The 26,198-nt window shown below is 39.2% G+C and overlaps 1 protein-coding gene across 1 annotated transcript in view; it reads right to left on the reverse strand.

The window, feature by feature from the left end:
• Window positions 1-3,289: 3,289 nt before the first annotated feature.
• TMEM39A (transmembrane protein 39A) overlaps window positions 3,290-26,198 on the reverse strand; it is a 38,498-nt gene continuing 15,589 nt past the window's right edge. Inside the window, exons 4-9 of the mRNA XM_008052630.2 lie at window positions 24,451-24,534; window positions 18,737-18,891; window positions 10,272-10,620; window positions 9,341-9,528; window positions 7,295-7,415; window positions 3,290-3,775 (exon numbers count right to left, since the gene is read on the reverse strand). Of these exons, the coding sequence (XP_008050821.1) occupies window positions 3,542-3,775; window positions 7,295-7,415; window positions 9,341-9,528; window positions 10,272-10,620; window positions 18,737-18,891; window positions 24,451-24,534 (1,131 nt within the window). The 3' untranslated portion in view covers window positions 3,290-3,541. The remainder of the gene's footprint in view (window positions 3,776-7,294; window positions 7,416-9,340; window positions 9,529-10,271; window positions 10,621-18,736; window positions 18,892-24,450; window positions 24,535-26,198) is intronic.

Genomic DNA, 26,198 nt, shown 5'->3' on the forward strand with positions numbered 1-26,198 from the left:
TCATTAGCTGTCTTCCATCTATAGAAGTTCCCAGACTTCTGCATGCTTAAGATTTACTTGGAGCACTCGTGAAAAGTGCTTATTATTGGGCTTCACATACGAGATCTGACCTAGTAGATCTGATATAGTGTTCAGGGATCATCCCTTTGAGAACCTGTGGCCTATAATAAAAATCCAAACTCCTTAATGTGAAATTCAAGTCCCTATGTAATCTAATCCTTGCCTACCTCTCTAGTGTTATTGAACTAGTTATTTAAACACCTACTACAAGTCCACACCCTTGGATCTTTGGATATCCTGTCCCGACTGCTTGAATCCTTCTTCCCTTTTTCACCTACTACTAGGAGCAACTCCTAGTGCTCCTTCAAAATTCATCTTGTGTACCACTGCTTCATGAAGCCTTCACTGACACCGCATACAACTCCCATCTCCACAAGGTAAAGTTGATCACTCCCTTTGCTGCATCACCACTGTATCTCATACATACTTCTATTACTGAAAATCCTTGTGTGACAACTGATGTCAGTCTTCTGTTAATGAACTTGAACATCACCATCTCTGGCACCTAGCAGTGTCTGGTGCATAACTGCCAAGTACACAGAAATGATGGGGAGAGTTAGCAGTGGTGGAGGTGATTGACAGGGTGGGGGGAGAAAGGAGGCTTGGGGAATATAAATGTGGAATCAGAGTGAATAGAATACTGAGGAATATTTCCAACTCATTCATTCTTGTGAACCAGCATCCTCTGCTTCTGAGACACCTCCCACCTTAGGCTACCCAGACAACTGGTCAAGCATCTTCATTCCTTTTCCAGTATCCCAAGTTCTCCCAATTGAACTTTTTTATGCCATCCTTTTCAGGCACCTTTAAATTCCCCAACTTATAAAGATTTACCAAAAAAGTTTTTATGCTTTTATGGTGATGCATTTCCTACTATCACTAAGCAAAGATGATGCCCCTTTACTTAACATGATCTATAATAGGATATCCAGGTATCTGGTAATTTTTTTATCCCTCATGAAGATGGCACCTACAAAGAACAGCTGGAATAGGTAGGAGCATGTTGAACTAAAGATTTTTATGCCTCTAGCCAAAATTAATTTTTCTTTCCTTTTCTTTTTTTTTTTTTTTTTTTGAGTTGGAGTCTCACTCCATCGCCCAGGTAAGAGTACAGTGGCATGCTCATAGCCATCCCAGTGTCGACCTGCTGGGCTCCGGCGATCCTTCTGCCTCAGCCTTCCAAGTAGCCGGAACTACAGGCACACACTACCACACCAGCTAGTTTTGTGATTTATTGTAGAGATGAGGTCTCGCCAAGTTGCCCAGGCGGGTCTTGAACCCATGGGCTCAGGCAATCCTTGGACCTGTGCCTTCCAAAGTGCTGGGATTACAGGCTTAAGCCACTGCGCCTGGCCTAATTTTTGTTTCTTATATCCACTCATTTGTTTAGCCAATCTGGCATCTGGTCTTCCTGTGGATATGATCTAAGACAAGTCAAGCCAGAAAGGGGTATCATGTCAGTTTATAAGATTGGTCTATCATCTCTAGTCAAGGTCATCTGGGCTACTTTTCCATGCTACAACCCAGTTAGGGCTATTTTGTTCTGAGCTATCATTTAATCTAACCAAAATGTTTGCTAGCCAAGAGAAGCAGACTTTCAAGATTCTAAGGAAATGGTGAGACGGTAGCTTCCCCCACCAAGAACTGCTATATTTAGGTTGAACTACTTTTAAAAAGCAATTAATACACTGGTTTTCTTGCCATTCTTCCAATTTACCCACTTGTTCCTACCTCAGGAGACTTCTTCCTGCTACTGTAACATGAAAATCTCCCCAAGCTACTAATATGTCTCAGTCTTGCTTTGTATGGTCTTTATTCAAAAATTATCTCCTCAAAAATATCTTTTAGCTGTGCCATTCTTATCACCTTCTATTTCCCTGCCCTATTTTATTTTCTCTTTATCGCATTTATCATAATATATAATGTATTTATTGAATGTTCTGCACTGCCTGTTCCCCATCCCCCTACACTATACACTTCTGTGTGGGTAGGAATTGATTTCTATTCACTGCTATATCCCCAGTGCCTAATATAGTGCCCGGTGGTCAATATCTATTTGCTGAATAGACAGACTGAATGCCAAATAATGTAACTTTTAAAAAAGGCAAACACATCAAAATATTCAAGAAAACAATGGTTAGTTTAAACATAAATGTAATCAACTTGGGTAGCTGTATACACACTCCTCACAGTGCTTCTTTGGCTGAAAATCTTTTGGGAGTTCTGTAACAACTGTTTTCAGAGCCAGTTTATGAACTAAATGATTGGTCTTTTTACTTCATAAGACGCATTTTGTTTTACCCAAAAGTTTCACAGTGTAAAACACTAAACCCAGCACAGAAAACATACAATATATTTCAGGCTCTCCAAGACAAAGCCTCAGAAGTTTAGATGACTAGTGACAACAACAGTGGACTAAGTATATCACCCCCTAAGAATATGGGAGGTGGTAACTTAAAGGGTTAATGCTCGTAAACATCAAGGTTCTGGAGTATGAAATTTAAAACACACATTTTGGAAATAGATTAGATTCTCTGAAGACAAAGCAGTAGGTGATATCTTACATTTTACTTCCCCTCATAACTCCAAACATAATGCCACTGTGGGTGGATTGCTGCTAGGCTACACCCAAGACTGTCGAGCTGAGGACTGACCCATTCTCCCAATTACTTAGTCTTTTCAACCTGCCCATACCCGAGCCCACATGGCATCTGCACTCAGTTTCTCCCATTGATTCAGCCACACACCATCTCCATTATGAGCGTGGGCACTCTCCAGACTTCCTGTCTTGCAAAGTATTATTTCAAATAATACTAAGAGTAAAAGTAAAATCTCTGGAAGCAAAAGATGTGGAAGAACAGAAAAGGGGCAGCAAAACCCTGAGCCACAGGATAGTAGCTAATTCAAAAGTATATTTACATGTCACAGGGTAGAATAGACCAGCTGAGTCCCATCTCAGAAATGCTTCCTGCCTGTGGGCAACAACCAGAACCCACCCAGGACTTTAACCCATGCTTTCTCATATAAATTCCAACACTATTAGCAGCTGAATTAAGAAAGAGTGAGTGCCCGGCAGTCAACCCCACTGATCTCCCTTTCTGTAGCTATAATTACTGGCCAGCAGAGGGTTAAAGATAAGAAGAATCGAAAGGAAAGCAGACACACCCAAAATACTATGTCAAGTAATACATGAGATGTGTTCATAAATGAATGAGTTATTCCACAACCATACAAACAAATCAATCTCTTTACTGGAGAGCCATAACTCTCATATGTGTACTATTCAAATATACTAACACATGAAAGATCATCACATCACCTTGTTTATGGATACATTTAATATCCCTTACCCATCCCAGCTTTCAAAACATAATAGTATACAAAATATAAAATATCTTAAATATTTATAAAAATTGCAAGAAAAAAATAGAACGTATGAAAATATTTTTATCTGAGTTCTCCCTCATTATTGAGAGGCAGCTTAGTTTGCCTTGAGTTCATAATTGTTGAGTGGGTAGGAGTATGCTCTGCCTAATACTATTCTGTCCCGGAGGAGCTTAAATAAAACATAGTAGTTGCAGAAGAGAATGAGAGCCATGGAAAGCGTGTGGTTCCACTTCTCCGACCGCAGCAAGGAATATAGCTGGTAGAAGACGACACTGCCCTCAATAAGGATAAGCAGATTTAACAGTCTTAATGGCCGATGAAATAGGAACTGTAAGGAATTTAAAAAGCACATGTTATTTCATAGAAATTCTTGCATATATTTTTCTAAAGTAATTTCATATTTATAGTTCCCATAACAAATAGATCCGCTTACTGAATATCAACCAGGTTATTTCTTGCTGTAGAGATCCAAACATTTTCCTTTTTGCTCAAGGAATACTGAAATGATTTTTTTTTTTTTTTTTTGAGTTGGAGTCTCACTCTGTTGCCCAGGTTCGAGTGCAGTGGCACTCTAGTGTTGACTTCCTGGGCTCCAGCGATCCTTCCACCTCAGCCTTCCAAGTAGCTGGAACTACAGGTGCATGCTACCACACCCGGCTAATTTTTGGCTTATTGTAGAAACAAGGTCTCGCCAAGTTGCCCGAGCTGGTCTCGAACCTGCAGGCTCAGGCAATCCACCTGCCTCAGTCTCCCAAAGTGCTGGGATTACAGGCTGAGCCACTGAGCCCGGCCCTGAAATAAATTTTATTTCAGTGCCCCTGAGACATGAAAAGAGATTATACTCTAAAGAACATTACCTGTAAAGATTTTTCTTAGCTTATATCTTAGGTATATATTTTATTTAAAATAACCAAAAATATATTTATCTAAGACAAAGGTTGGATAAAAGATCAAATGGGAAATATTTTACGTTTTACAAGTCAAGAGGCAAAAATTGAGAATATTATGTAGGTACTTATATAACCACTTAAAATGTGACTGTTTAAAAATGTAAAAAAACTATAACACTCGGTGATCTATCACAGGAACAAAGAACTGAGTACCACATGTACTCACTCATAAGTGAACCCTGAGCATTTATCATAATACTATAAGAAAGGAATTGACAGTAGTGGGAAACTGCCTGGCGTGGAGGGAGCACTTCACATCAACAGGGGTACACGATCTCAAACCAGGCGAAGTGAGGACCAAAGCGAGACCCAAAGTTTACCTGTAAAAAGACCACTTATCTACCTAATCCTGAACCACATCTTTATTTATTTTTTATTTTTTTATTTTTATTTTTGAGTTGGAGTCTCACTCTATTGCCCAGACTGGAGTGCAGTGGCCACTCCCGGCCACCACAGCCTCGACCTGCTGGGCTCCGGCGATCCTTCCACCTCAGCCTTCCGAGTACCAGAATTACAGGCATGCGCTACCACGCCCAGCTGATTTTTTGATTTATTGTAGAGATGAGGTCTTGCCGCCCAGGGCATTTTAAAAAAATGTTGAAACTATTCTTAGCTTGTGGGCTAAGACGTAAACATCAACACCAGACAAGTTACAAGTTGAATAGCAATACAATAGTTTCTTAATTTTTCCTTAAACTGTTTACCCACCATGGTCACTGAAATCCTCTACACCATATACTTCTCTTTATTTACTTATTTTTTTCTGGATAATAAGAAATAGGGTGCACAAAAACAGGAGATAAGGAGAAAAGGAAGGAAAAATGAGTCAATTAACTAGACTAAAAACAAGGCTTACTATTTTCACTCCCACCGATTCCTCACTCTAAGAGGCCAAATAATGGTTTACTAATAAAAAGGAATTATGAAGAGAAAGACACAGGCCGCAGGCTGCGAGGGAACATTATCTAACAATTCAGCTTAAAATTTAGATGGACTTTAGATCTCAGAGATTACACCTGAGAATGAAACTAAATGACCATGACAGCTCTGCAAGGTACCCAGGATCAGGAGAAAAAATCTTTAACCTGGATTCTAACATCTATACGTTATAGGTACATAAATTTTAAAAGTGTTCTCAAACTTCAGTGTGCCTAAACATCATTTCTAAATATGAAAATACTCTAAATTCCTGAGATTATCCAGAGATTCTGATTCAGAGGCCCTGAATCCCTGTTTTTAAATAGTGGGCTAAGGACCACTTTAAGAAGCCCTGATTTAACAATCTGGTCATGCAAAATCAGTAACAAGTTAACTTTCCTAATCTTTCTTCTAGGGGTTCCACCTCATTCTTTAGCTGTCCAAAACTAGCAAGAAAAATACTTATTTTTCAAGCAGAACATTCTAATGAAGTTATCTTGTTTTACGAGTTTCAAAGGGACAGCGAGGACCAACAGAATTCAGGCCCAGAGAATTCAGCTGGCTGAATTAAGCCCTCTATGCAGAAATCAAATACTTGTATAGTTGTGATTTGAGTCTACTCCTCCATCTCTTAAAGTAATTCCATTAGAGTCTAGAAGAAGGTGATTGTTGTTTTCTCATTCAAGGGGCTTTGACCCCTTCCCCTCCCCCTGTGTACCTCCCAACCTGCCATGTCTTCCCACACCATGGTATTTACAAGTTTCATGCTCTGCTGCAAGTTCCCAGGATTTAATAACAAACACCTGCAGAACTGGAAAGTCCACGTACCCTCTTAGGAACTGGAAGGATGGAAGGAGAAAGGGATGCAAGTATCTCAAAAAATGATCTCCAATTCTTTAGAATATCATCTCCATTCAAAGGCATTTTCACTAAGAACAGTCCCTGCATTAACCTTCTTTTCTCTATTCCTACTGGTCAGCTGGTCTTTCTTTTATAAGCGAATGTTTCTGCTTCCTACAGCCAGAATTTTAGAATTTCTGGAAAATGAAAAGAGCAGGTCAACCCTCTTTTGGGTCCCCTCCCACTGCAGGAGTTTTTCTGTCTTAATAAACTCCTGCATTCTCATCAAAAAAAAAAAAAGAAAGAAAAAAGAAAAGAAAAGATAGAGCATAACCAAAGCAAGAGTCAAATGGAACAGAAGCTGGATTTAGTGGGTTCCTTTTTTTTTTTTTTGCAGTTGGAGTCTCACTCTGCCGCCCAGACTGGAGTGCAGTGGCTGCTCCCAGCCACCGCAGCCTCGCCTGCTGGGCTCTGGCGATCTTTCCGCCTCAGCTTTCCAAGTAGCTGGAACTACAGGTGCGCGCTACCACACCCGGCTAAGTTTTTGATTTATTGTAGAGATGAGGTCTCACCAAGTTGTTTAGTGGGTTTCTATTGCTTCTTCCTTTTTTAAATTTTTAAGTCTTCTTTTAAATCCAGGAAAAAGTAAAAGTTAGGTTAGGTTGAGATCATGGCATCTGTCTGACTTCCAAAGGATCAGGTAAGGTATTTTAAGGAGACAACTTATATGACAAATACCAAAAAAAGCCCCACCACACTATTACTATATCAAATATCACTTAAGGATACACAGATACAATATATGTTAAGGATACCACTAAACCAAACTATTACAGAATAGAAATTGTAAAATGAAAAAGGAAATATTAGATAACTGCCTAAGTAATATTAGATTCAACAAATTCCAATGTGACGAAAGAAACCAGTCAAGCTACTAAAACCAGAATAATGGTATTCTTCAAACTGCCTTTCAGAAGACATTTCCACCAAAGGACAAAGGCCACTGTTACAGGAGTAGCAATAATTACCACGTATTAATATCCTAGTATGTGCTGCACATTGTGTTAGGTGCTTACACGGAGGTCACTCTTAACATTCACCTTTAAGCTTATATTTGAAAATAAGTAAGCAGTACTTGCATAAAAGCGGGCATGGGAGACGTCTGAAGGCACTGCCACATTGTAAGGTCCCATGGCTCTATATAAACATCTGCTGTGCCGCACAAGCACACCTTGAGGCCATATAGTATTTTCTGACCAACTATGGGAGAAAGAAACACAATGTCAGCATACTAGCAGTAACACATAAGGCAGTGTCTGGCAAGGCCAGCTATCTTTCTATAGAAGGAATTAAGTACTCGAAACTTCATCTGCCTGAATTCTGAAAACACAGTAATTCCATGATCAAACTGAAAGTAGTTAGAAAGGATTTATTATTATAAATTCATTGTTAACAGTATAAAAAGGCTGCAAAGTGAAATAGTTGACTCGCTGTTGAAGGACTTAAGAGGCTTAGAAGAATGAGCAGACAAAAATGTGAAGTAAGGCATCCAAGAGTCAGAAAATAATACAAGCAGGCACACTGTCATCTCTATTCCAAGTGAGTGGAGTCTACTGGTAGAAATGCTGGAGGGAACAAACAAGAAGAGAAAGCTGATGGCAATAAAAGTAGCAGAGAAATTACACACTGTCAAATCAGCATGACATTTATTGCAGAATTACACCCCAAAAAACTATAGAAAATCATTTTGCCTATCATATAATTCAAATACCTCACAAATGTGAGAAGGTATACAGTAGAACACAGAGACACACAACATATACACAGACTTTTCTTTTTATAGTTTTCTTGGTTTGTTTTTATAGAGGTTTCTCCAGGAAAAAGAAGTTAAGGAAGAAGCAGCTTCATTCTTACCAGCATCAATGCAATGGAGTTGGGGTGGAGGTGGGGATCTGTAGGTTATGTTTTCAAAAAAAATCTAAGTTAATTCATCTCTTCCTGATTTTGGAAAGGTTAGTTTCCTACTGGGGTGAGAACTGGGACAGCAGTTTAGATATGTTAAAAAAAAAAATTCTAGCACCCTGAAACTTTCCCAGTTTCGAAAATGCTCCGCCGGCCTTGCTCACACTTACCAGCATCAAAGTGATGATACACCTCATGGCCATGCGCCATCGGTAGCCTGAAGATGTACAGTACTAGCACTGTGGGTTGTATTTTCAATTTTTATTGAAATCTGTCCTTTGCCCACAGTCGGGTTTCTTTTCAGCCTGGCCCAATCTCTTTCAGTTCCTGGGCTTGAAGGCCTGTGCTAATCTGTATCAGACATCAAGGCAGATAATTGAAGGGAGAACTCTGAGGGGAAGAGGGGAAGGGAAGGTCACCTCAATCTGTCCCACTTAACTAGGGAAAAATCTCTAGGGGATGAAATTTGTGAAATGTTCAAATTATAAAAGGGGAGAAGATGAGGATGGTTCAGGTCTGAGAGAAAGGGATGATGACGGGCTCAGAAGTGAGAGACAAAAGGGTTCTAAAGTGAGCCATTTCAGATCATAGAGGCCATGCAGAGCTATGACTGAACAGGGGCCACAGCAAGAGGAATACTTAGAGAGAACGCACAGTGAGGGACAGTTTTCATTTAAATATGGGAGAAGCAGGGAAATGTTCAGTATAGAGATTAGAAGAAAAGAAAAAAGCAAAAGGTGCAGGCAAGAAAAATTACTAGAATAAATCTGCATGTGTTAGAAAGAAAAAAATGAGAGAAGCAAATTCTAGCTGTCTAAGTGTGAGATAAGTAGCTAGCAATTACTTAGCTATGGCAATGAAGATAAGAAGACAAATCTTAAAGTCTTCTAAAAAAAATTAAAAATATATCATGACTCTTTGAATTTGGGCAAAGGGGTAAGACTGAAAGAAAACCCCAGGAGTGCAGCTTGGGAGACAAATTACACACTCTAGAGTGATCGGGCAGTTGAAAGGCAGAACGCATTGAAGGAGGGGCTGGGGATGGTGATAGAAATGAATTAATATCCCCTGTGTTCAGTTTAGCATGATGACAAGCATCCATGTAGACAAAAACTAAAAATTAAATGTTCAAAGCCAAGAACAAGAATGACATACAAAGCAAATAAACATGATCAGCAGCATGTAGAAAAGTGTTACATGGTTTTACCCTCTAGCCTACTCACATGTGCTGTGGCGCATTGCTGTAGGACCCGTGTTCGAGCTTCTGCCACTTGCCCAGGTGAGCAGCTGATTTATGCAGCAAATCACAGTATTTGGAAGGCAGCAGTTGCGTGGTGAGCATGACAAAAGCATTGATCCACACCATAATGAGGTGCTCACATGACCAGCGCATGTCATAGTACTGAGTACTCTGGAAGAGATCAGAAGAGACAGAAATGCACTGGTAGACAGAGGTAGGGATGGGTGCGTGTACATACGCCCTGAAGACAAATGCCACACTGAGTCACACATGCACTGGTTGTCCTGCTGTCCGTGCAGAAAGTTCAAGAGCAGAGTCCTCCAAAATCCTTCAACCTGACTTTCTGGCTGTATGAGCTAGGGCTGGAGGGAGAGGCAATTATATTTATGTGTTTCCTTTCTAGAAGAACTGAGTATTCTCTGAAGGACTACTCCGGCTGCAGAAGTGCTTCTGAATGGATGAAGGACTAAAATGTCCCAAAAGACTTTGGGCCCAAGTGACATCCAGACCATTTTTCTTTTCTACTGAAGTAAACTGAAGTTTGGATAAAAGTTAGATTAAATTCGAGGAAACTCCTGAGAACCATGTAAAGACCAACCACAGTAGGCTGAATTTTACTTGAAACCTTGGTTATTTTAAGCTACTACATACTGATTCTATTACAATTTTATTCTCCCCAGAAACTAAAAATACTAAAAAAAGAAAAGAAAAAGGAAAAAAAGAGGGACCACCACGGGTGCATCACATATATGGAAATACCTATCCACCAACCAGGAGCGGTATTAGTGCACTCCAGATGCAGCCGAACTCCACCATCCAGGCTGCCAAAGGGGAGACAGAGAAAAGGGGGATTAAACAAGAGATACCCAGTTTATATAATTCACACAAATCCAGGAAGCACAATCACCACTTACCTTCACAAAACACAGGGGGAGAAATGCAACATAGTAGGCACTGAAGAGGGAGTTGAAGAGAACTTCCTTGATTCTGTGGTTGAAATCTGCTTTCAGACATTCTACTTCATTTCGAATGAGGTCTGGAGATAGGGGGCAGCTGTGGGTGGGGATGGGTGTGGCATTATTAAACTGTTCTTTTAAAGACTCCAGCAATAAGGAGAGAAAGTCTTTGGATTTGGCCAAGCCACCCACAGTTGAGGCACTTTCCTCTACCGCCTGGTGCTGAACCACATAGTTATAGTCTGTGAGAAGAAGATGAGCTCTACTATCTTGGTGGAAACAGCAGAGAGGAACATAAACACCAAACCTGTAAAATAAGGTGTGAAAATGAGATCAAAGATACAACCTGAGATCAAATCTTATAACTATGTCAGTCAGATAAAATAGCCCCCTGAGGAAACCTAACTCAAGAGGGACTTTGTTCATGGCAAATTCATTATCTGGGAAGCTCTTTAATTTCCACATTATGGAAGTACCACTCATTGGTAATGAAGTACCACTCATTGTAGAATAATAGGAAACCACAGAAAATCATGATGACAAAATATAAATCACCTAGAAGTAAACATTTTTATAATTGGGTGCACATTTTTCCAATTTTTAAACATTTTTCTGTACTTCATTTTATATATTTGGCTTCATATAGTACAAAGTGTTTTGTATCCTGCTTTGTGTGTATATATTGTTTTCTCATGTCTAAATATTTTTCTGTGGCAATTTTTAAAGATATTATTATAATATTCTCATATAGATGTACCATAATTTACCCATTTCTCTCTTGCTGGAAACTTAAGCTGTTTCTTATTTTCCACTACCATAAACAACAACGTGATAAGAATTTTCCTAACACACATCAGTGTACATCTGGTCATTTTCACATGACTTGTCCTATACTTCAAATGACCCCTTCTTAGTGACGGGCCCTCCTGCCACCCTACTATAAAACTTATCCCATTTCCAAGTTCTCTTTTCCTGGTTATTTTTCTCCACAATCATACCATATAGCTTACATGCTTATTAGGTTTTTTATTCTGGGGTGGTTTTTCCCCCCTCTTAGTCTATCTTCCCTTCCCTACAATTTCAGCTCTATGAACCAGAGATTTCAGTGTGCTAAATTCAGTGCTGTATTGTTGGTGTCTCAAACAGTGGCTGAAACATAGTACTCAATAAATATTTCATGAATTAATGAAAAAAATCCTGGAAATATAAAATAAAAAAAAAATACTTCCCCAAGTCCTCATTAAGTAACTTCCACATTGTGTCCTAAGTATTATAAATAAAAAGGTCATTTCACAGATATAAATTCAGATGAAAAGTGGCAAATAGAAAGGTATTTTACTATGTTATACATTTTATGACAAAATGAACAAATGGCACTTGTTCATAGTTTTCTACAGAGAGAAAGGATGAGCTTGTGACTAATTAAGGGGATGGTTAGCTAGCTCTGCGATCCACTGTAAATGTGCCCTTGAGAGAACTGGAGGGGTTAGACATAAAAGCATTAGGTATAAAAACGGGCACATATGCAAAAATGTGGCCAGAGAAGGCTGCAAGAGGACCAATATTGCCAAAATACAAGCTGCATGTGTGTAGGTGTAAGCATAGGGGTAAAAGGATGGAGTGTGTGATACATTACAATGATGGCCCTAATTCTTTACCCTTCCTTGTGGCCTTACCCTTTCTATATAACTGCACAGCCCTTGTTCTACAGGTGAGGTGACCTGCCCTACCTTACACTGGGCTTGACAGTTGTTTTGGCCAATGAGATGTCAACAGACATGTTGACAATCAGAAGCTTGATATAAGCTTGTACACTGGGTCCTGCTGTCTCGATACTCTATCAATTTCACATGACCACGTGCAGGCTAGTATGCTAGAGGATGAGAGACATGGGGCAGAGCTGAGTTGTCCCAGTTGCCTAAACCAATGGCCATTTGCAGTCCCAGATATGTGGCTGAACCCAGCTGAGATCAGTAGAATCTTCTGTCGTCCAGCAGCCCACAACACATGCACAAGAAATACATACTATGGAATGCAACTATGACTATTACAGCATTATTATGGCGAAAACTGATACAGGGCAGAATGAGAGAAATCAGAAAAGGAATATTAAAGGCTTAGACCATGGAGAGTTTTGTAAGGTAAAGAAAATGAAGCTGGGCTTGGTGGCTCAGCCTGTAATCCCGCGCCTTGGGAGGCTGAGGTGAGTGGATTGCCTGAGCCAGCGGGTTCGAGACCCGCCTGGGCAACTTGGTGAGACCTCATCTCTACAATAAATCAAAAATTAGCCGGGCGTGGTAGCACGTGCCTGTAATTCCAACTACTTGGAAGGTTGAGGCGGAAGGATCACCTGAGCCCAGCAGGTTGAGGCTGTGGTGGCCGGGAGCGGCCACTGCACTCCAGTCTGGGCGACAGAGTGAGACTCCAACTCAAAAAAAAAAAAAAAAAAGAAAAGAAAATGATTCATTAAAGGAGATTAAAGAGGGTCGGTAACATGATGAAATTTCCCTTTGAAAATCATTCTAGCTACAATGAAAAATGGAATGGAAGGGAGCAAAAATGGATTTTCAGAAGACCAAAGAAGGTTCAGAATGTAATAGTAGAAACTATGGGGAGCGGTCAATTCAAGATACATTTAGATTTAGGAGCCACAATTTAGACTAATTTACCCAAACTAAGAAGCTATTTGAGAATTAGAGAAAAAAGGCATTAAAAGCCTTTTATTTTAACCTATGAATAAACAGGAAAATAAAAATGTACTTATTGCCATACTCTAATATTTTAAATTTCTCATACTTAATTTTTAAATTGAAGCTTAGATAAAAAGTAGGTGTAAATATAACTTTTGTATGCACTGGGAAACCAAAAAATTCATGTGACTCAATTATGATATTAGCTTAATTACAGCAGTCTGGAATCCACAATATCTCTGAGGAATGCCTGGTTATTTCCAGTTGTTTTTTTTTTTTTTTTTTTAGAAAGCAGGATTTATTGAGAGGACAGAAAAGTTCCCATAGTGGGAAGCGACTAAAGGGGCTGCCTCAGGTTTTCTAAAATGAATTTATACTACATGTTTACCTTGCCAAAGTATTCTTTGATATATCTATAATTAGCCTTTCAAATCAGATATGGTTAATCTTTTAATTGATTCAAACCATAAGGAGAATAACTAATCTGTTTTGAATTCAAACTGCTAAAATATTAATCTACAAATATAAACACAATTGATGTAAAATATATACTTTATACAAAATCTGAGTCATAAAAAATGTTAATTCACTTTGTAGAAAAAATGATAATTCACTTTGTAGAAAAAAGGGTAATATTAATGAATTCCACTGATAAGTGCTTCATACTTTAACAATTTAATCAGACTTAATCAGTCAACCATGGAAAGACTCTCCTCTTGTCATCCTTTTGGCACAATCTCTGATTATGGCCTGGTTTTATATTTTGTGATTACACATAAAAATTTATACTTATATTCTGGCATCATAAATTGTATAAAGCAATAATTTTCAAACTTGAGCAGGCAACAGAATCACCCAGAGGGCTTATTAAAATACAACTTGCAAGCCGGGCTCGGTGGCTCAGCCTGTAATCCCGCGCCTTTGGGAGGCTGAGGTGAGTGGATTGCCTGAGCCCGCGGGTTCGAGACCCGCCTGGGCAGCGAGACCTCATCTCTACAATAAATCAAAAAATCAGCCGGGCGTGGTAGCGCATGCCTGTAATTCCGGCTACTTGGAAGGCTGGGCGGAAGGATCGCCAGAGCCCAGCAGGTCGAGGCTGCGGTGGCCGGAAGCGGCCACTGCACTCTAGTCTGGGTGACAGAGTGAGACTTTCACTCAAAAAAAAAAAAAAAAAAAATACAACTTGCTGGGCTCTGCTTTCCCATTTCTGTTTCAGCAGATTTGGAGTAGATTCTAAGAATTTGTATTTCTAACAAATTTCTAGGTGATGTGGATGCTACTGGTCTGGAAACCACATTTTGAGAACTATTGATTGTAGAGTAATGGCTAACACAACAGCTCTAGAATCCAAAAGATATTTTTTAAAATTTCTAGGCTTAATTTATTTTATTTTTAATATAAACACAGGATCTCGCTATGGTTACCCAGGCTGGTCTCAAACTCCTGGGCTCGAGCAATCCTCCCATCTTGGACTCCCAAAGTGCTGGAATTATGGGCACGAGCCACTGAGCGTGGCCCTAGAATCAAAAAGATCTCTTAACGTGTCTCTACTGATAGCATAGTCTGTTAATTGTCTGCCAGTAGCCACACTGTTCTCCTGTTCTTGCATAGCAACTTTTAATTGCTACACAGCTGCCCTACTGAAGATTTAATCGTGTATGTGTGTGTGTGTGTGTGTGTGTGTGTGTGTGTGTGTGTGTGTGTGTGTGTGTACATAATTAAGTTCTGGCCGCTGGGAGGTGGGATAAAGCGATATGGATAACTGGATCATGGCTTCTCCCTCCTAGTTTGCCCTACTAACAAGGATGGTACAAAAACAGAGTGAGAGCCTGGGCCCCAATACTAGCTACCCAAGAAGACTTACATATTGTACATGAGAGAGGAATAAACTTCTAACTTTTTTTTTTTTTTTTTGAGTTGGAGTCTCACTCTGTCACCCAGACTGGAGTAGAGTGGCACGCTCCCGGCCACCACAGCCTCGACCTGCTGGGCTCCGGTGATCCTTCCGCCTCAGCCTTCCAAGTAGCTGGAACTACAGGCTGAGCCATAGAGCCCGGCCAACTTCTAACTTTTTAAAGTCACTAGTATTTTGTATCTCTTTTATAGCAGGCTAAATACACTACTGCCTGGGTTATGTGATGATTTCCTGAGGTGATGTTTAGCACAGCACTTGGCATACAACAAAAGCCCAATAAATGGTAGCTATCTATTCACACCCAAGAAAATACTAGCCAAATGTATTCAAGTTAACCTATGCAAATCAGTTAGCTTAATAAGCTAATATGTACAATAAAATACTATAAAAATCGACCAGAATAGCTAAAATGTTTTAAATGAAAAACATCAAATGCTGGCAAAGATGCAGATCGACCAGAATGTTCAAGGAAATCGTGAGAGGACAAGACGTTACAAACTCTTTGAAAAAAGATCTGGTAGCTTCTTACAAAACTAAACACAGTGCTATCTTATGACCCCACAATGCTCCTCTTAAGATATTTCCCTCAGCGGGGCTCAGTGGCTCAGCTTGTAATCCCGCGCCTTTGGGAGGCTGAGGTGAGTGGATTGCCTGAGCCCGTGGGTTCGAGACCCGCCTGGGCAGCAAGACCTCATCTCTACAATAAATCAAAAAATCAGCCGGGCGTGTAGCGCATGCCTGTAATTCCGGTTGCTTGGAAGGCTGAGGCGGAAGGATCGCCGGAGCCCAGCAGGTCGAGGCTGCGGTGGCCGGGAGCGGCCACTGCAGCTCCAGTCTGGGCGACAGAGTGAGACTCCCACTCAAAAAAAAAAAAGATATTTCCCTCAAGAGAATAAAAGCATATCTTCACAAAAAAGACTTGTATGATAATGCTCATAAGTTTTATTTACACTTGGTGTGGTGGTTCATACCTGTAATCCCAGCACTTTGGGAGGCGGAGCCAAGAGGATTGCCTTAGCCAAGAGGATTGCCAGCCTGGGCAACTTAATGAAACCTCGTCTTTATAATAAACAAATAAAAAAATTAGCTGGGCATGGTGGTGAGTGCCTGTAGTTCCAACTACTTAGAAGACTGTGGCAGAAGGATTGCCTGAGCCCAGCAGGTCGACGCTGGGGTGGCTGTGAGCGTGCCACTGCACTCCAGCATGGGTGACAGAGTGAGATTCCAATTCCAAAAAAAAAAAAAAATTAGCTGGACATAATGGCACACGCCTGTAGTTCCAGCTGCTTAGAAGGCTAAAGCGGAGGATTGCCTGAGCCCAGCAGGTTGAGGCTACAGTGGCTATAAGCATGTTACTGCACTCTAGCCTGGGCTACAGTGAGACTCCAATTAAAAAAAAAAAACAAACCAGTTTTATTTATAACAGCCAAAAATTGGAAACAGCTCAGGTGTCCAACAGTAGGAAAATAAGCAAATTATGGTATATTCATATAAACTCATATAATGAAAGATCACTGATACATACAACTACTTGGATGAATCTCAAAAACATTATGCTTAGTAAAAGAAGCTTTACACAAAAAGGTGTACATTCTGGTCAGGTACATTGGCTCACGCCTATAATCCCAGCACTTTGGAAGGCAGAGGAAAGAGAATTGCCTGAGCCCAGGGTTTTCAGAACAACCTGGGCAACTTGGTGAGACAATAAATCAAAAAATTAGCCAGGGGTGGTAGTGTGCATCTGTGGTTCCAGCTACTTGGAAGGCTGAGGCAAAAGGACTGCCTGATGAGCTCAGAAGGTTGAGGCTATGGTGGCCATGAGTGTGCCACTGCTCTCTTGCATGGGCGACAGAATGAAACTCCGACTCAAAAAAAGAAAGTGTACATTCTGTATGATTCCATTAGTTTTAGAACAAACAAATTAATCTCTGGAAGGAAAAAAAATCAAAACAGTAGTTGTCTCTGAGAAGATGGGGGTGGGGTTTGATGGGAAAGTTGGCATAAAGGAATCTTCTGGAATAACAGTATTATTTCATATCTCGATAAGGGTTTGAGTTACAGAGGTGTGCATACATTTACTCAGCAAATATACAGTTAGACTGTATATAATCTCCAAAAAAAACCTAAAATATCAAGCTCTAGTTAATGATATGCATCTGCTGAAGTTTATGGGAAAGTGAACTACAGTCTGAAAAGTAACTTTGAAATGCACTAGAAATAAGATGGAATGATGGATAGCGGGATGGACGAATGGATAGACAGGTATGTATTACACAATTAAAGTAAAACATTAATAGGCAGAATCTAGGTGGGGTCACAATGGTGTTGGCTGCAAAATTCTTTCAAACTTGCTGAGTGTTTGAAAGTTTTCATAATAAAATGGTTAAAAAAAATAATACATATGTATGTCTATAGGGCTTAAATATGGCACACAACAGTCCCCCTTATCTGTGGGAGACACATTCCAAGACCTCTGGTGGATGCCTGAAACCACAAATACTAACGAACTCTTCATACAGTGTTTTTTTCTATACTGTATATACTTACCTATGATAAAGTTTAATTTATAAATTAGATACAGTAAGAGACAAGCAACAACAAATAATGATAAAATGAACAATTAGAACAATATGCTGTTCATATCTTGTTGTAAATCCTGGCAACCTCAACTCAAAAGTCAAGAACTTTCTCACCTTTTCACTTAAAGGAAGCACTTTACAGCTTCGCTATGCCATATGTGAATTGCCAACATCACTACTCTTGAGCTTTGGAGCCATATTGAGTAAAATTAGGGTTACCTGAACACCAGCATTGGGATACTATGACAGTTGACTGGATAACTGAGGTGGCAACTAAATGACCAACAGGCAGGTAGGGGTAGCATGTACAGATTGATACATTGGACAAAAAGATGATTCACATCCAGTATGGGACAAAGCAGGATGGCAAGAGATTTCATCTACTACTCAGAACAGCACACAATTTAAAATATAAATTGCGAATTTCTGAAATTTTCCATTTAATATTTTTGAAATTTGGTTGATTGCAGATAACTGAAACCTCAGAAAGTGAAACCACAGATAAGGGAAGACTACTGTACTGCACTTCTGTTGCACAAACTCAAAGATCAAAGTAATATGACCAACCAAATTACCAACCAAGGGCAAGACTGCTTGTACCAGTTCATTCAACTTTAATCACCACTTGCCCCAATATACATAGTAGCAGGGGACTTTACTTAGTGAATAGAGATAATTAAAATATTCTCCATCAGGTATGGTGGCTCACGCCTGTAATCCCAGCACTCTAGGAGGCAGAGGCGAGAGGATTGCTTAAGCTCACTGGTTCAAGACCAGCCTGGGCAACATGGCAAGACCTTGTCTCTACAATAAATAAATAAAAATTAGTTGGGTGTGATAACACACGCCTGTAGTTCCAGTTACTTGGAAGGCTGAAGTGGAAGGATTTCCTGAGCTCAGCAGGTTGAGGCTGTGGTGGCTGTGAGCATGCCACTGCACTCCAGCTTGGGTGAAACATGAGACTCTGTCTCAATAAAAAAAAAAATTCTCCATTGGTAGAACAGCCACACATTTGAGGCTTCCTAGGGCAGTCCTAGTTTATGCCTGTTCTCTCAGCTGTGCTCTAGTTTTAAAAAACAAGTAATGTGGTCACCACATACACTGATTTTCCAATTTTCTGAACTCTTGTTTTATATTTGAAGAATTTCACTTCCCCTTCTTTTATAATATTATTTGCTTGACCCATTTAAATAACTTAAAAATTTACAAAAAAAAAATTGGTAAAACTGGAGTACTCACGGGTAGCCAAGGAAAAGGAGATTGAGAACTGAATGGCTTCGAAAGAGATTGACGAGGGTCCAACAAAGTACCCATCCACACAAAGTGAGTAGTACCAAGCGAGCTGATATCAGAACCATGTAGTGAATCATTGATGCTGCACCTGCCTTAGTAGCCTGAAAAGTTTGGAAACACCAAAAGGAACATTTTATACATGAACGTATTCACAAGCTACGTGACTCAAACAAGGACTCAGCAGGTGTAGTGGAAGCTAGCATGTGTCTTTAAAAAATGAAAAGAATCCTGCCCATCCCACCTTACATCCCTAATAATTTAAAATTCAGACTTCTACTGACACAGTAAATCAATCATTTCTTCCTTAAGCCCCTACAATGCCTTATACAGACCTCCTTTTAGTTCTTATGATATCATCTAATTTGTTTACATTAGGTCTTCTCAGAGTATGGTCCAAGAACCACATAAATCAGAGTTAATGACTTTCCTCTCCAGAGGACGGGAACAAAATCTTAAGTCAAGACAACTGCATTTTAACAACTTACCAGGGGATTTTTATGTATATCAAGATGGAAAAATACTAATTTATCTGTCTTACTTCCCACTAAATTATAAGGGCCTCAACAGGAACAACGATATTTCTATTTTTCTTTGAATCCTCACCTCTAATCTGTTTTCTAAATTAATGTTTAGAAATGTTAGAGTTTCAAAAAATAACCAGATCTTCTCTGACAGATCCCTATATCAATAAAAGCTTTTTTTCCAATTTTTTGCAAACATGGAAATAATCCATGATCACTTCCACTTCTTTATATCATAGCTGTTCAAATATTCTTTCAAGCTGCCTAAAAAACAGTAAGTACTTGACTTGTCTAAACATGAAGTTGTGCAATGCCATTTTCTTTCAAAATGAACTAGGAAGGAGAGAATGAGCAAAATGTAGGGGAAAATGGTAGATCCATAACCTCTAAAACAGCAGTGTGAGAACCCAGAAAGGGGGCAAACATTACCTGGAGTCAACACAGGACAAGAGAGGGACAAGGAGCTTCTTAGGTCCCTCCTATAAATCCATTTCTTAGTTTACAGAGCATACTACAGAACTAATGATATATATGTAATATGCTGTATACTACATACATAGTGTATGTATGCATATACATATAATACACAGTTACTTTAAAATGCAAAGAAGCAGTTAATGCCACATTGAGCTTAAACCTCAAACTGTGAAGGTTCAAGCTGCTCTCAGTCATCACAGGACATATAGTTTCATATCACTTCCTTGATACATACCTCATGCCAATGCAAACCATGTGTCAAAGCCTAGGGAAGTTTTTTAAGTCACTGGAGCTACTCCACTGCATCCCTCTCAAAAGTTCAGGATAGAAATAAAATGGACTGCCTCTGCCCAATGTCATCAGAGCAGCAGAGGTTGGTTTGTTCATCAGTGTTGCCTTATTCTGAAGCCCAAACTCTTAACCACCGTGCTATAAATGAGAGACCCTGTGCCAGGTCCTGGGGATATGATAGTAACCAAGACAAACAAAACCCATGTCTTAATGAAGCTGTTCAACCAAGAAAAACAAATAATAAACTTAGACAATTATTTTAGGATTGGAAAACGTAGTTTATTTAGAAAGTAAATTAGAGAAAGAAAAGATTCACTTCCCCACGGTAGGGGAGGGGGTCAAAACTAGACAGTTATTTTTACAATTGTGATGAGTGCTACAGGAAGAGACTGCTATGAAGAGTGAATAACAGGAGAATCTAACCTAGAGATGGCTTCCCTTTGTTTTGTTTTTGAGTGAGAGCCTCACTCTGTCACCCAGTCTGGAGTGCAGTGGCATGATCACAGCTACTGCAGCCTCCACCTGCTAGGCTCAGGTGATCCTTCTGCCTCAGCCTTCCAAGTAGCTGGGTCCACAGGTGCACACTGCCACACCCATCTAATTTTTTAATTTATTGTAGAGATGAGGTCTTGCCATGTTGCCTAGGCTGGTCTCCAACCCCTGGGCTCAGGCAATCCTTTTGCCTCGGCCTTCCAAAGTGCTAGCATTACAGGTGAGAGCCACGTGCCCAGCCAAGATGGCATCCCTTAGTAAGCAATATTTAAGCTGAGACCTACAGGATAAGCACAAATTAGCCAGGTGAAGAATAGAAAACTATTCATAACACTATGTTAAGTGAAAAGTACAGGATATAAAACTATATATAGATGTCTCAAATATATTAACCCTTTGCACTTGGAGACACCTAATGGATCACCTACCAGCAACTTTACTGCATTTTTTTATGAAATAATGAAAAACAAATCATTTCATATTAAACAGTATAGCATGTTGGAACCCATTATTTTGTTGTAATGCTATTTGGCTTATAATGGAATTTTGGACATTGAGGAACTTATTTATGACAAAAATCAAAAATTTATATCTTATATTTTTCTAACGTGTGGTAACAATCTGCCTTCAATTTTGAAAGTCTCTTTCTTTTAAGGCTACAGTAACTATCTTTTCAAGTTATGCCATATGATACAAATGGTATACCCACAATTGCCTTTCTTTATCCTTTCTTTTTTTTAAAGCAGGATTTATTAAAAAGACAGAAAAGCTCCCACAGTGGGAGGGGACCCAAAGGAATTGCCCACAACTGCCTTTCTTATACAAAAGCTCATTATGGCTACCTTCTGTTACAAAGAGTGTCAGCACCATTGTGAAAGCACTTCACACATTCTCTTTCTACGTGATGCCAGTTGACATTTTTTAATGTATATCTTCCCCCCCCCCCGAGTTGGAGTCTCATACTGTTGCCCAGGCTGGAGTGCAGTGGCACGCTCACAGATATCACAGGCTTGACCTACTGGGCTCAGGCAATCCTTCCACCTTAGACTTTCAAGTAGCTGGAACTACAAGCATGTGCCAGCACGTACGGCTAATTTTTTGAGTTATTGTAGAAATGAGGTCTTGCCAAGTTGCCTATTGTGATGAGTGCTACAGGAAGAGTAGACGGCTATGAAGAGTGAATAATAGGAGAATCTAACCTAGAGATGGCTCAGGCAATCTTCTCACCTTGGCCTCCCAAAGTGTTGAGATTGTAGGTATGAGCCACCACGCTTGGCACATATATCTTAGTGGATTGATCATATCTCAGTATGTAATCCTTCTCTTTTTTGCTTTTTTGTGCAATCTGAATGGAAAACTTCAAGGAAACATACATTTTTGAAAAATGTGCACTGGTGTAAGTCTGTCCTATATAATCACCAGCAATCTCCTTGATGCCAGCTGAGAGGGGACATCCAAGTGGTTTGCTAGATTTACAACATCCCCTCAGAGGGGACATCGAGTGCAAAGGGTTAAAATAAATATATACATAAAATCTTTGCATGTAAATAAAGATTAGAAGGAAATATACCAAAATGCAGTTGTCAAGACTTGTAAGCAATTCTTAAAATTTTCTGCTTTATATTTTAATGTTTTTCGATTTTTTTTTTTCAATAGATGGAGCAAGTACAGAAGTAAAGCTTGCCTGGAGGTGAACTATCAGAGTCTGTCTAGATGGAGAGGTAGTCCTCTCAGAATAGTATTTAGCTGTCTGAATTAATTACCTCCAGCCTCTCCTTAAATATGACTGGTCTTTTTCAGGGTAGGGGTCCTTTCTGTGATATAGACCAAAAAAAAGAAAAAGAAAAGAAAGAATGCAAACATATTTTAAAGGAAGGATGACTTATAATGGATTTTAATTATCTAATTTAGATATTTTAGGAAGAGAATCACTATTTTTAACTTTTGAATAGATAATATGGTCACATCATTTAAAATATAAAACATGTAACTGTTTGCAGAGCCACCTGCTAGTCCTGGCTCCCATTCAACTAGGCAGCCAGTTGTTAGATTTTGTTCTCTCCACCTGTCTTCTTTTATTTTTTTGAGTTGGAGTCTCACTCTGTCACCCAGACTGGAGTACAGTGGCCGCTCCTGGCTACTGCAGCCTCGACCTGCTGGGCTCCGGCAATCCTTCTGCCTCAGCCTTCCAAGTAGCTGGAACTACAGGCACGTGCTACCATGCCTGGCTAGTTTTTGATTTATTGTAGAGATAAGGTCTCATCAACTTGCCCAGGTGGGTCTTGAACCTACAGGCTCAGGCAATCCACTCACCTCGGCCTCCCAAAGCACTGGGATTACAGGCTGAGCCACTGAGCCCGGCCTGTCTTATTTTAAACACTGTTCTGCACCTTGCTTTTTTTCACTTAATATCTTGGAGGTAAATACATAAACATTTTTTTGCCTTTTTAATGGCTACATGCTATTCTATTATGTAGATATACCATAATTACTTAAACATTCCAAAGAACAGATTTAAGTCTTTGATTAAAAATATGCTTAAATTTAGCTTTAGTATCCTGTTTTCATTAAGAATTGCAAGCTTCTTTAGAAAATAGCTAATATACTCCCCAACTAAGGCTGTGCAAAAGCTGTTAAACTATTTTTAGGCCACTAAAGTTATAGCCTTTGCAGCAACAAGCTAGAAAGCCCAATTATGAAAGGTTTATACACTAGCTGGACATACTAATTTGGCACGCACAAGCAGCATTTCTAAGTAACTGAAGGGATGAAACAAAATCATTCTCTATTTTAACACATGGGATTATAAAACTCCACTGAGATCCTATAGAGAAAGAACACACTTCCTCAATATATCCAAAAGTGAGCTTCTATTTTCATCACCTAAATAAAAAACCTGAAAGAAAAGGTTATAAACAGCCTTTCCCACTGTGAAAAACAATCCTACTAACAGTGTTTTCAGTTAACTCCAAACGGCTTTTAGACTATAACCTAATATCTTCAATTCTGTGCTCACAGAAATAAGGTTCCTGAAAATCAGAGCTTACATACACAAAGACTTTCCATGTATGCTTTGGGGAAAAAAAGTTGACTCTCAGTTATCTCTGATTATAGTACTATTCATTTAAAATTTCATACTGAATTATAAATTCTAAGACTAAAATTGCTAGCCACTTTACCAAGTTAACATTTTTGCTTTTTTAAACATTTATAGAACACAAAATAACAAAACCTTCAGAAAGCACATCTTCTTCCTTCATCCAGTCTATAAATACATGAAAAATGATACCAATGGTCAACTCTATCAACAACTTTTAATGTAAAAAAAGACCATTTAATGTTCCAATTCTTTCCTCCTCTGCCCACTAAACTTAGATTCTAATCTTGAGATGAATCCTGCGCAAACTTTGACATTGCCTTTTAAAAATTCTAAGTTTTAATAAAGTCAAACAATTGTTTCTTGCTAGCAAACTCCACAAATGGTACATATAAACAATATCAAGTGAATGCTATCTGAAGTTGCATGCTTTAGATGCAACTAAATATTCAGCTTACATATCTGTATGTGCACAGATAACTCTTCAAATTAATAATTACCTGACATTCACCCTATTTTTACAGGAACTATTAAAATTTTTTAAATTACTGAAAAACTTAAGAGGCTGAAAATAAGTTCCTACTTTACAAATGAGATTTCTAACAGTTCTCTTAAGTTATTTCGCACTTGGGTTTTAAATATATTGTAAACCATGTGGCAGAACTCACATGGGAGTAAACAAATTAAAGTTTTATTACAACTGCACTTGGACATGTTTTCAACCTGAACCCATTCTAGTAACTAACTCTACAAGTGATGGAATATAATGAATGAGGTGTTACCTCTGAGATGAGGGCCCATACAAGCCTCCTTGCAAGCATCACTGTGATGAATGCTGCCAGGTGATAATCAATGAGATGAAAATTCTACAAGAGAACAAATAACTACATCAGAAAGAAATCACGATGTATATCCACCTGGGAGTACTACATGAGTAGAGGTTACCCCTCCCAAGATATTCCTGAGATCACCTTACCCTTACAGACTATGGGAATTTGAAAGACCCCAAAGAGACTACCTATTCGTATCTTCTACTTCTCCTCTCAAGACAAGTCGCTTTAACTTTCCCAACACTATTTTTTGCTATTTGAATGTATCCCTCTCTTGTTTGAAGGTTTATTGTATTAAAAGGAAAAGACTGAAGCTTTGAGTTAAGTGATAATCTGCAGAATTATGATAAAATAATTCATATAAAATGACACATTTATAATGTGTCAATTTTTTTTTTTAGTTGGAGTCTCACTGTGTCACCCAGGCTATAATGCAGTGGCATGCTCATGGTCACTCCAGGCATCGACCCGCTAGGCTCAGGCAATCCTTCTGCCTCAGTCTTCTAAATGGCTGGAACTACAGGCACACACTACCATGCCCGGCTAATTTTTTGTAGAGATGAGGTCTCATCAAGTTGCCTAGGCTGTTCTTGAATCCGTGAGCTCAAGCAATCCCCTCACGTAGGCCTCCCAAAGTGCTGGGATTACAGGCTTGACCACTGTGCCCAGCTATGTGTCAAATTTAATGGATCAGTTAGGATTCTCAGTCTTCAGAAGTTACCATTTATACGAGCTTCTATTAATCTAATTGGGCATATACTAAAGTTACTCCTGTATTCATTTAGTCTTTCTTCCTTCCTAATATGATTTAGAAGTACACCTTATATTTGATCTCTTCTTCTATAAAACAATAGCATTACTTAGATACTGTCTATAGTTCCTTCTAGTTTTAAGTCTGTACATATAATTGTGGTATTAAGCAACATTCAGTCTTTAGCAACAATATCTTAGGAAGCAACAAAACTGGGATATATTTTCACTTTGATGGTCAAAAGGCCTGTAGGCTCCCACAAGTCCTTCCAGAATGAAAAGCTGAATTTATCAGTTAATTAACCAATTCAATAAATATGTACCCAGCACTCATGATGTGCCAGGTACTCTTCCTGACACTAATGATATAGCGCTGAAGATGATAGCCAAGGTTTCTGCTCTCCTGGATCTTACTTTCTACTAAGGCATGAGAGGGAAAGGGAATGGCCAAGATTACTAGCTGTTCCTTCTGTATCACAGTAAAATCTTAGTCAGCACTAAAAGTTAACTAAGCCAACTAAAGGTTCATTTTCCAGCCTCCCTTGCAAAAACTACTTTTAGCCAAGAGATGTGCCAAAATGTGATGCATTTAACTTTTAAGCCGTGCCCTTCAAGGAAGTAGCTGTCTCTTTCTCCTTTCTTCCTCCTTCCTGCTGTCCAGATGTGATGACTGGAGTTGGGGCAGCTGTCTTGGACCATAGTTTGGAAGAAGCATGCTGGGAATGGCAAAGCAATAAATACAAAAAGTTGCCACACTGGCATGGCATCACCCACCTAAACTTCTATATAATAGGGAAATAAACTTGTATTCTGTTTTACCCACCCTATTACAGGAGCTAAATCATATCTTTAATAAATTTATTTGGGGAAGAGCAGGTAATGACAATAAACAAGACAGGTAATGACAATAAACAAGCTCACAAATAAAAGTATTTCAAATAGCTAAAACT

The sequence above is a fragment of the Carlito syrichta genome, unplaced genomic scaffold (genome assembly GCF_000164805.1).
Source record: "Carlito syrichta isolate Samal-C Ts95f unplaced genomic scaffold, Tarsius_syrichta-2.0.1 Scaffold285058, whole genome shotgun sequence".
NCBI classification, from domain to species: domain Eukaryota; kingdom Metazoa; phylum Chordata; class Mammalia; order Primates; family Tarsiidae; genus Carlito; species Carlito syrichta.